Source organism: Suncus etruscus, chromosome 7, assembly GCF_024139225.1.
Source record: "Suncus etruscus isolate mSunEtr1 chromosome 7, mSunEtr1.pri.cur, whole genome shotgun sequence".
NCBI classification, from domain to species: Eukaryota; Metazoa; Chordata; class Mammalia; order Eulipotyphla; family Soricidae; genus Suncus; species Suncus etruscus.
The window spans coordinates 88,041,748-88,054,257 of NC_064854.1; the positions used below are offsets into that span (position 1 = coordinate 88,041,748).

The window sequence follows — 12,510 nt, forward strand, 5'->3', positions numbered from 1 at the left end:
TTTAAAATAATGCACAAAAAGCATGTATGCTGGTAATGAGTTTGTGCTGCAGTTCCTCTTATGCTAAATCAATCTATTACATTTCGTCCCTTAAACTAAGTGGTCAGTGTGGGTGCTGCCACCAGTCCCAAAGTTAAGAAGATTCCAAGTGTTACCTTTCTCTGATGAATTCTGACATTTCCTTCTGCATCTGTTTGCCTTTTAGTTGCTTCTGAAGCAGTAGTTCAAACCCAGCAACAGTGCCATTACCTTGGGGGTCCTTCTTATCAGCCTAGAAAAGAAACAAGCAAAACAATTTAGGTTGCATTTTAAGTGGATTGATATCTGGAGACAGTTGAAATGGGGACTGGGACAGCCTCCCCTCTCCCCAAAGGGACTCAGATGCCATTTCCTGCACTCTAATGCAGACACTATATACTCTAATGCAGAAGACCTCTAATGCAGACATCATGGTTAATTCTCCCAAGAACCCTGTCCCAGTTCACATCTCCTGGATCCCATTGCAGGTGTATGTTGGCTCATCAGTTGGCCCTCTCCCTTCATCACTAGGTCTTAGAACAACAGTACTCACCACCAATGCACCCCCTCATCACTTCTAAGCAAATAGTATAACAGCTTCACATAACAATATACCACATTTGTGCTGTAGCCATTTGCTCAATTCTTCCTGAAGTTCTGTTTCACACTTCCTGTGGAAATCCACAGAGCCTTGTAGAGTCTCAACTTACCATCATATATCCCTACTATTAATATGTGACTTAGTATTATCAAGTCTGTCTTGATAAAACATTCTCACAAGACAGTGGAGATGGCCAAAAAGCAACAGAAGAATAAACAGCAATTTGCTATGTTGAACAGCATTTCTGATTTCCACTGATTTACATCTAAAGTTCCACTGTTATGCTGACAAAAACACTACAAATAATTTTAAAAATCAAAGAAATTAGTTTCACTGGAGACAGCTCATCAAAATCTCATCAAGCTCATTAAAAACTTTTGATGTCCTCTGAGGACTTCAAAGCAGTCTTGACTAAGTTAGAGAAAAGAAGAAATGTATGAAAGAAAAATTCAATTCGTTCAAAGAAAAACCAATGCAAAATATAGAATTAATTGAAATGAATTGAAAGAGGTAAAAACACAATGGTAAGCCAAAGTAACAAATCTCCATAACATGACGAACCCGTAATGTTAATTATTTATCAAATTTTAATAAACTAAACCATCCCATCAAGAGGCACGAAGTAGCTGAATGAGACAAAAAACACAATCCACCTATTTGCTATACACAAGAAACATAGTACCTGATTTCATAGAAAATACATATTAGGAATGGATAACAATCATATAAACCAATGGCAAAAATAAATAAAACAGTTAAATAGAAGAAGCTAGATAGTGGCTCAGAAGAGCAAAATTTATAAGAACACTTTTATAAGTAAAAGCATGAGATATTTTGGGCAAATCCAATGGCCCTTATCCAGGCTTTGTGTGCTGCCCAGTGTTTTAGTCACCCATTAAATAACAGTTCATCCTCGTTACATACTCAAATTGCTATAGATAATATTCAGAACTCGATCTAGCAACACACACACACTCACATACACAAACCACCATTAGCATATTGTTTCAAGTAAGGGAGGCAGACAGACCAGTAGTAGGGTCCTTTTTGTGACTCAAAAGAATCATTTCACATCCATTCATTTTCACACTCAGGCCAGTGAGCCCTGAGAAGCATCCACAAAGCATAGAGGAGGAACTGCACATTTCTTCACATCAATTAGTCACAAGGCAATATATAAAATAACACCCCCAGACTGTGATGGTCTTAAGGGGAAGCAACTCAGAACCCCATCACACTGAATGAATGAGATAGTAATTCTGAATACACAACTAGTATTAAACATCTCTTTAAGGTCTCTGATAAGGATTTTAGAGAAATTGTTAAGGATGTTCAAGGAACTCAAAGAAAGCAGAGATGTAAAGCCAGAAAGACTTAGAAGATATAGTGTAGAATATAGTGTGCAATTCCTCTAAGGATACCCATGACATTATTCAAAGAAGTATATCAAATACTCCTAAAATTCATTTGGAACAATAAACATCACAAATGGCCAAAACAACCCTCAGGAAAAATAAGACTGAAGACATCACTTTCACCAACTTTAAATTGTATTATAATGCAGTGGTTATTAAGTCAGCATGGTATTGGAATAAAGCAAACCCTCAGATCAATACAATAGACTTGCAGATTCAGAGAATGACTATCAGATATACAATCACTAATCTCTGATAAAGGTGCAAGAAAAGCAAAATGAAGCAAGGAAAGCCTCTTCAACAAGTGGTGTTGGGATAACTGGTTAGTCACATGCAAAAAAAACAAACTCAGACCTCCACCTACAATCATGCATAAAGGTCAAATCAAAATAGATTAAAGACTTTGAAATCAGACAACGAACTATAAAGTGTTGAAAAAAATGTAGACAAAACACTCCATAAAACTGAGACTAAAGGCATCTTCAAGGAGAACACTCCACTGTCCAAACAAGTGGAGGCAGAGATAAACAAATGGGACTCCATTAAACTCAGAAGCTTCTGCACCTCAAAGGAAACAGAAGGATACAAAGGCTATTCTCTGAATGGGAGAAACTACCCAATACCTATCAGATAAGTGGCTAATATTTAAGATATACAAGGTACTGACGGAATTTAACAAGAAAAAAATCTAACTCTATCAGAAAATGTAAAGAAGACATAAATAGACATTTCCTCAAAAAACACACACACACAAACAGCCAAAAGGCATATGAAAAAATGCTCCACATCACTAATCATCGGGAAGATGCAAATCAAAAGAACAATGATATATAATCTCATGCCACAGGGAATGGCAGGAATCTCTCTCTCTCTCTCTCTCTCTCTCTCTCTCTCTCTCTCTCTCTCTCTCTCTCACACACACACACACACACACACACACACACACACACACACACAACAAGAAACAAGAACAAACAGTGCTGGTGTGGATGTGGGGAGAAAGGTACTCTCAATCACTGCTGTGGAGTTCAATCTAGTCTAGGCTTCTGGAAAACAATATGGATATTCCTCAAAAACCTGGAAATTGAGTTCCCCTATCATCCACCCCTAGCAATATCACTTCTAGGAATATACCCTAGGAAAACAAAAATACAATACAAAAATGTCTTCTGCACTGCTAGGTTCTTTGCAGCTCTTTTTTACAATAGCCATAATCTGGTAACAATGTAGAGGACCAACAACAGATGAGTGGCTAAAGAAACAGTACATCTACACAATGGAATACTACATAGATGTTAGAAAAAATAAAGTTATGAAATATGGATGGACATAAAGACTATTATGCTGAGTGAAATACGTCAGAGGGAGAGAGACAGACACAAAATAGCTCACTTATCTGTCAGATTTAAGTAAAATATAAGACAGTGTGGTAATAATACCCCGAGACAATAGAGATGAGGGCCAGAAAGACCAGCCCATGATATGATACTTACCACATAGGGTAGTGGTGAGTGCAGTTAGAGAAGTAACTACACTAACAACTACCATGGCAATGATAGTGAGAGAGAAAAATAGAATGTCTGGCTAGAAGACAGGCAGATGTTAGGGGAAATAGGGAAGCAGGGGGCATTGGTGGCAGGAAAGTTGCACTGGTGAAGGGGTATACTTTTTATGACTAAACCCAACTACAAATATGTTTATAACCATGGTGCTTAAATAAATATGTTTCATATTTTAAAAAAGCAATAAATAAGCATAACATTTCAGACAAATAATAACAGAAAGAAACAACTATGAACATGATTGTAACCATAATACTTAAATAAATTATAAAAACAACAGATGAGTGAACCACGAAGATGTGGTATATATAAACAATGGAATACTACACGCTGTATGAAATAATGCAATCATTTAGTTTGCTGCAACATGGTTGGAACTGTAAGATATATGTTAAATGAAGTAAGTCAGAAGAAGAATAAATACAAGATGATATCATGTATATGTAGTATTATAATAACTGCATGAAGAAATGCAATGGTTTAAATGGACTTTGTCCAAACATACTAGGCCCCATAGAAGGAAATAGAAGGAAAGAAATTGAGTGGAGGAGCAGAAAGACAAATATGAAAGGACAGAGGACAGAGACCAAAGAAGTCTCAGGTGCATTGTTGGTGTAAAAAGGACAAAACTAAATATCCAAGACAGAATCAACAACAAAGAAATCATGAGACCCAAACTTTAACAGCCAAAATTAAAAATGGGCAAGTTATGCTGTCAGGCTGGGGCAAGAGTGGTGGTATGGGATGTACTCTGGGAACTATGGTAGAGGGGGTTGACAGTGGTGGTGTGATTGGTCCTGAAACACTGTATGTCTAAGGTACAATTATAAATAAATTTTAAAATCACAATGGTTTATATAAAATTATTAAAGAAAAGGCTGAGGAGGCCATACTAGGATCAAATGACATAGACTTCAGGCCTAAAAAGGATATGAGACAGAGTGGGTCATTTTAATTAAGGGATAAATCATGGCCAGGAAGCAATCACTCTTCTAAGCTTATATGCACCCAATGAGTGTCCAGAAAAATACTTAAAGCAACTGCTAATAAATATGAAGAAAACAATAATGCAACAAGTAGTTGTTGGAAACTTCAACACTGCTCCACTGCTCCAACCTTTGATAGATTTACCAGTCTTCAATGCAATAAAGATATACTGGCTTTAAAGGAAAAAAATAAATGAGAGGGGGTTATTAGATACAGATAAGCCTTTTTATCTCCCAACAACTGAATACACATTCTTCTTCAGAGCAATGAGAAATTCTTCAAGATAGACCACATGCTGAGCCATAAAACCAAAATTCATAAAACAAGACAATAAAAATTATATCAACTAACTTCTTGGACCATTATGCACTAAAAATAAAAGTGAATTACAAACAAAAACAGAGAAGTGTTTTTGATGATTGGAAATTAAAACAGCTCACTACCTAACTGCCAGTGGGTCAGAGAGGAAATCAAAAGATTCCTGGAAACAAATGAGAATTATGAGTACGTGAATTATCAGAATTTATGGAACACAGAAAAAGTAGTATTATGAGACAAATTTATAGTGTGCAAGCATTCAACAGGAGGGAAGAAAGGGCCTGACACAGTTTAAGAATTTGGAAAATGACCAAAATAAAATTGAGCTGAAGCTGGCAGGAAAACAAAAATAATAAAACTTAAAACAGAGAGTAATGGACTGGAAACCCAAAATACAAGCTAAGAGAATGAAACTAATGAAACTAAGAGTTGTTACTTTGAAATAATAAACAAGATTGATAAACCATTAGCAAGACTCACAAAGAGAGAAAGCGAGCAAATGAGAGAGAGAGAGAGAACCTTAATAAAACAAATCAGAAGTGAAAAAGGGTATGTCACTAGATAACTACAGAAATTCAGGGGTAATCAGAGATTTCTTTGAGAATCTTTGTCTACCAAAAGAGAGAACCTAGAAGAGATGGATGCATTTTTGGACTCCTATAATCTCTCAAGTTTGAACCATGATGATGTGGAATACCTAAAGAGATGTATCACTCTCAAGGAAATTGAAATGGAAATCAAAAGGCTTCCCCAAAACAAAAGACCACGCCAGATGGATTCACTATCCAGGGGTCCTCAAACTTTTTAAACAGGGGGCCAGTTCACTGACTATAGTAAAAACAAAACTTATGAACGAATTCTTATGCACACTGCATATATCTTATTTTGCAATGAAGAAACAAAACAGATACAAATACAATATGTGGCCTGCGGGCCATAGTTTGAGGACCACTGCTTCAATTCCTTCAAGCCTTAAAGGAAACCTACTTACTGCTAATACTTTTCAATTTCTTCCATGATTTGAAGAAACGGTTTCTATAAAGCTAATAGCACTCTGCTATCACAAGCAGATAGAGACACCAGAAAAAAGAAAATTATAGGTCAATATACTTGATGAACACGAATGCAAAATATCCTCAAAAAATACTATCAAACAGAATACAAAAATTCATCAAAATGGTCATACACCATGATCAAGTATGATCATCTCAGGGAAACAAGGATGGTTTAATATATGCAAGTTAATCAACATAATACACCATATCAATAAAAGAAAAATAAAAACCCTATTCAAAGAGTCAGAGTATTTGACAAAATCCAGACCCATTGATGATAAAAAGAAAATCTCAACAAGATGGAACTTGAAGGATCACTGCTAGTTTGTAGCAAACTATGGGGAAAAAATAAGTCTTTTCTTTAAGGTCTGAGAAGGCAAGTTTGCTTACTCTTACTACTTCAATATAGTACTTGAAGTACTCACAATAGCAATTGGATAAGAAACTTTGGATGAGCTGAGACCAGTTCTTCACTCATTTTGACTTGCTTTAACAGTAAAATGAAAAAAAAAATGCTACCGACCTCATATGGTCATTTCTAAAACCAACCTATTGCAGTGTTCAGCATTCAGTAGGAGGTACTCATTAGATGATCTCTATTAAGTTACTTTTAAATAAAAGTTAAAATTTATGAAACCATGGTAAGTCAATGAAACAAGAATTTGCTATGCCATCAATTTTGCAAGCAAAAACTTTTCAATACATTTCAGAAATAAGTGTTTTGTTTTTCATTGTCTTTATCTGTTTTTTCATAAGGATGTCTCCATAGTTCTTTTTTGGCCTCTTCTTGCCTGGTATCAACTAGCTGGATGCTTCTTATTGTGACAGCTGAATACTTAACTATAGCTACTGAAGAACACTGCTGAGAGCCTTGCAGAGCCAGAAAGGCTCTATATTGAAATCTGGAATCTTCTCTGTTACAGTTTCCCCTGAGGAATTCAAAGACAATAAAGACTAGGTCCTCTGGAATCACAGAAAACCTTGGTCAAGAGTCCAGAGAGACCTAGTTTCATCTCGGCCACTTCTGTGGTGGTCAAATCAATCATATGACCTGGTCAATTATATGGCCTTTTCATTCAGATTGATGCACTTCACACCCCCCCAATAGGAATGGGTTGCAGCATTAACATATATTTCAGAGCAGATGTTTTAGAAGGAAAAAGGAAAGAATATTAGAGGAAAAGAAAGGAACTAGATACAGTAGCAATTATCAAGGAGAAAAAATTCCATGGACATTGCCCCAGTCCAATCAATAAGGGATTTTTCTTCTTCAACTGAGTCACATCATTAATACCCCTTGTGACAGAAAAATTACTAGTCCAAGTGGTAAACTTGACCACCAAGTTTTTCCCAGTATGCTGTTCAGATGTGAGTATTAACATATGAATACTGCATACCTTGATTAAAAAGCAAAGACAAAATCATCCAAAATACTGAACCCAAATCTGCCTCCGTTTAAGCTGGACATTCTAAACAATGTACCCATATCAGGGAAATAAGTCTAAAGAAATACACTTTAACTGAGTTTACAAAGAAGAAAAATCCTACAAAGATGACTTGATAGTCAACAAAGCTTCAGAGACACAGGAGAACTTTCTACAGCTCTCACACTGCCTTATTTCTGTGTTTAAATTTAGTCTTCCTGAAGTATTCCATTTCCTGTGCCCTTTTCCAATTCCAATTTTCTTTATCTCCTATATGGCTAGTATTTCCTGTTCTCCTACATCCACCTTCTAACTACCATTCCTGGCTGTCGAACATCCACCAAATCCTCACTAGCATGATGAATATATATCAAATCACATTATATTTCTGCTTAAAATCCAACATCTTCCTACTGCACAAAGAACAAAACATCCAGCAGACTGATGGTACCTATAAAGTACTCCACATATTGATTTACACTGATCAATGTGTTTGATCATTGATTTAGGTTTGGCTAACACCAAAGCCATAACCTTTTATATAATATTTATTGCCTCTGCACAGATATCAATCCTAAAAGAACAGCAAGAGAAATATGGATTGTCGTCCATAGGCAGGGTTATGGAGGCAAGGAATCATTGACTATCCTCCAAAGTGCAAATAAGTTGGTAGAAAGAAGAGTACTTTTGTCTAATACCATTAGCAAATATATGCAAATAAACACCTTGTACAGAAATGAAATCAAGTTTCACTTTGAATATTTGTTCCTGAGTTATTAGAAACTTTTAAAAGCATATAGTCCAGTGGATTTTAATATATTCATATATTGATCTCAGATTCCTGGATCTTAATTAAAAAGTAATTTACTGACTATAAGTCCAGGATTATTTCCAGAAATTATTAGAATACTACATTTATTAAGTAGTGGGAAATGTGCAATCATGAAGGTATAGATGTTGGATACTATATGACTGAAACTCAATCATGACCAGCTTTCTAACTATCTCATAGTGATTCAATTAAAGTTTTATTATAAATTGCTAAAATTAATTATGAATCATTATACAAAATTTCTCAACTTAGTGTTGTCAAATTACATTTTAGCAGCATTAAGTATATTCATATTACTGTGAAACCATAGCCATCACCCATTACCACCATCCACCTAAAGGCTGAAACTTGACAACCAGAAAACAATGCAGAATAGTACTATAATGACAGAATTATTAGTGCTGGAGCTTGCTGCAGATTCTTGCACCCAACCACCTGATTTTAATGAGAACTCCGTGTATGTGTGTGTGTGTGTGTGTGTGTGTGTGTGTGTGTGTGTGGTGTGGTTCCAAGGTCCAACAATAGTGACTACACATCTGCAGCTGAGCTTCAATAATGAAACTGATCATTGTCTCCTTCCTTTACTGAGCAGAAAAAGAAAGTGATTTTCCAGTTTACTGGCAACCCAAGTGGGATTTCAATATTTTTGTGAATATAAATCCTATTGAATTATGGAATTATCTGGGTTCCAATAGCGTACAGTTCCTACCTCAAATATTAAACCAACACCTCTTTAGGATTCAAGAGGAAAGGCCTATCTGATTTGAAATCAAGGGCCTTTCATATCCATCTTAAGTGTCAACCCCTGATCCTTAGCAATAGTGTGGGGGAAACTGAAGTACCACTTACCCAAAAATAATCACAGTAGCTCCACTCTGTGGGTTTCAGTAGCTGCTGTTCTGGCATTGTGTCTGGGTGAGGGAATGTCACACAGTTTATCTGCAGAGCATATGACAACAAAGAAGAAAATGACTTTTCTTGAAAGTAGGGAGAAGCTAGCAAGTCTTAGCTACAAGGATGTAAAGATAATCCCTTCTGTTGGATGGCCTTTGTTACTCTGCTCCCAAACTATCTGGTAGACTGGCAGACAGAACCCCTGTAGAGCTATTTGTTCCAGCTATCTGTTCCCCATAGGTTGCTTTGGGGATTCTCCTTAAGGTTGATGGCTTTTTGAAGACACCACAGCATCAGAGATGGGGAAGAGCAGCACAAAGACAGGAGGTATTCTCCCCTTCACCCCATTAGTGAGTCTTAATCCAGAGCTAGACTCCAGGCCTTTCCTCCTCCTTCACAGAGCGCTCAGGTTAATGGAGATAATACCTATCAATACTGGGTTGCTCCAAGGCACTCCTAAATCCAAATGTTCATGCTTTTCTTCTTCCTAATGCTTCATCTACCACCATCCCTCAAACCCCCCCCCCCCTCAATATCTTCTAACACTTCAGATAGCCCAGTTCCATTTCTAGTACTACATAAACTTTGTAGGAAGGGAATGAACTGTCTCTAATCATCAGCCTGGGACCTGTTCTTTCCCAGTCATGAGCTGGGGAGAATTTTTGCTGTCCTTGAATACACCAGAGTGCATCCTAGCCAACAGTACCATCAGGAGGAGGAAGGAGATAATTGACTCTTGCCTACCAATAGGGTCAACAAACCGTTCAGGGATGGCTTGATATTCTATGGAGTGATGGAATGTTCTAAAGGCCTGTATTTCAAATTAGAGGCAACTGGAAATCACACTCACCCCAGAGGGACTTAGAATCAGAATGATCTCTGGAAGCAGCCTAATAATCTATCTAATTTACTATTATTTAGAATCTTATATTCAGATACCTACTTGTACAAATCAAGCTTCTACACACAATGTTTGGTACATAAATGCCCAATTCTCATCACAATTTTTTTTAAATCTTTAAGTATGATGATTATAAGCATGATTGTAATTGGGTTTCAGTCAAAAATAGAACACCCCCTTCACCAGTGCTACATTCCCACCACCAATGCCCCCCTCGCTCCTTCCCTAAATCCTGTCTGTGTTCTAGACAGGCATTCTACTTCTCTCATTCATTAAGACTGTCATGATAGTTCTTAGAGTAGTTATTTCCCTAAGTGCACTCACCACTCTTTATGGTGAGCCTCATATTGTGAACTGGTTCTTCTGGCCCTCATCTCTATTTATTCTGGGCATTATTACAATAATGTCCTTAATTTTTATTAAAATCCACAGATGAGTGAGACTGTTCTGTGTCTATTTCTCTCCCTCTGACTTATTTCACTGAGCATAATAGATTCCATGTACATCCATGTATAGGAAAATTTCATGACTTCATCTCTCCTGACAGCTGCATAATATTCCATTGTGTATATGTACCATAGTTTCTTTAGCCACTCATCTGCTGAAGAGCATCTTGGTTGTTTCCAGAGTCTGGCTATTGTAAATAGCACTGCAATGAGTATAGGTGTGAGGAAGGAATTTTTGTATTGTATTTTTGTGTTCCTAGGAGTGGTATAGCTGTATCATATGGGAGCTCAATTTTCAATTTTTTGAGGAATTTCCATATTGTTTTCCATAAAGCCTGGAGTAGACGGCTTTCCCACCAGCAGTGAATAAGAGTTCCTTTCTCTCCACATCCCAGCCAGCACTGATTGTTGTTCTTTGTGATGTGTGCCAGTCTCTGTGGTGTGAGATGGTACCTCATCGTTGTTTTGAATTGCATCTCCCTGATGATTAGTAATGTGAGCATTTTTTCATGTGTCTTTTGGCCTTTTGTATTTCTTCTTCGAGGAAGTGTCTGTTCATTTCTTCTCCCCATTTTTTGATGGGATTAGATATTTTTTTCTTGTTAAGTTCTATCAGTACCTTGTATACTTTCAATATTAGCCCCTTATCTGATGGGTATTGGGTGAATAGTTTCTCTCATTCTGTGGGTGGCTTTTGTATCCTAGGCACTATTTCCTTTGAGGTGCAGAAGCTTCTCAGTTTAATATAGTCCCATATGTTTATCTCTGCTTCTCCTTGTTTGGAGAGAGATGATTCCTCCTTGAAGATGCCTTTAGTCTCAATGTTGTGTGTTTCTATATATCTTATGGTTTCAGGCCTGATATCAAAGCAGTGGGCTTTCATGGACCCTTAACAGTGGGGGCTCGTCTGTGATGACTAGAAGCCCCTCATGAGAGACCCCGAAAGCCCAAAGATACAGGTTTATTCAGAAAGGAATGTAAACAAGGCCTAGGTCAAGGGGAGAGTCTTTGAAAGATTAAGACTGTCAGGGGAGAACTAGAGTTCTCCCGTGGGTACCCACGAGGTCTTTGAAAGATAAGACCCTGGGAGTCTTTGAAAGATAAGAACCTGGAGAGGTCTAGAGAGCAGGCGGCACCCTGAAAGGATCAGACTCCCAGGAGCAGGGGGGTGACTCCCCTGAGAGGCTCTTTAGGAGAACTTGAGTCCCTCTATTTGGCAGTGTTGACTGGGGGTTCGAGTCCCTCCGACCTGCAAGAGTTTGGAAGGCATAAGGTGAGTGCCTTGATAAATCCCAAATGGGCTTTCAGTGATTTCATTTTTTTTTTTCTTTTTGTCACCCTGGAACATCTACAGGTCAAGGGAGATATCCCTCCGAACCCCAAGGGGACGTGGACCCCTTTGGGTAGATTATCTACCAAGCCTGATTGTGGAGTGTGTGAGTGGACACTTGAGTTTGTGTGGATTTGTAAGAGTGTATGTGGAGAAGTGAGAAAGGAATATGTGTTGTGGCATTTCTTTCCCTGTCATTCTGTGGTTTCTCTGTCTTGTCTGGTCAGAACATGGAGAAAAAATTTTGAGAGAATGCTACCCTCTTAGTATTGGTGGAATTTGGCTTGAGTTCAGCAGAAATTGTGTTTTGTGTTAGTCTGTGTATGTCTCTGTATTTGCAAGTCGAGCTCTGCTAGAGGCAACAGGGAAGGTGGAGGTCATAAACTCCAACTTCTCTAAAAGGCCTTCAGGACCTAAATTTGTCCTGGAGAAAGTCTGGACTTTGTGACCAACCACTTCAGCCGAAGGGCAGAATCAAAGAGATCTTGGAAGTTATTGTTTTGCCACTTTTGATTGAGAAGTGGCTGGAAAGAAAAGAAAAAAAATTGGGCCTTTAAATTTCCTATGGGAGAAATTTCTCTAACTTTAGGGTTTTCTAAGAATAAATAATTTGGTGGGAAATGTTGCAAATTATTGTAATTAATCTTTCTTTTGATGAAAAACTGCCCTTAGAACCGTAAGATCAAATAAGGATAGTAAGGACCAGAGCTCACAGGACATTTCAAAT

The 12,510-nt window shown here is 37.5% G+C and overlaps 1 protein-coding gene across 1 annotated transcript in view; it reads right to left on the reverse strand.

Annotated features, from left to right (window-relative positions):
• Window positions 1-12,510, reverse strand: part of GAS7 (growth arrest specific 7) — a 281,074-nt gene that overhangs the window by 24,584 nt on the left and 243,980 nt on the right. The window contains exons 6-7 of the mRNA XM_049776888.1: window positions 9,062-9,151; window positions 156-271 (exon numbers count right to left, since the gene is read on the reverse strand). Of these exons, the coding sequence (XP_049632845.1) occupies window positions 156-271; window positions 9,062-9,151 (206 nt within the window). The remainder of the gene's footprint in view (window positions 1-155; window positions 272-9,061; window positions 9,152-12,510) is intronic.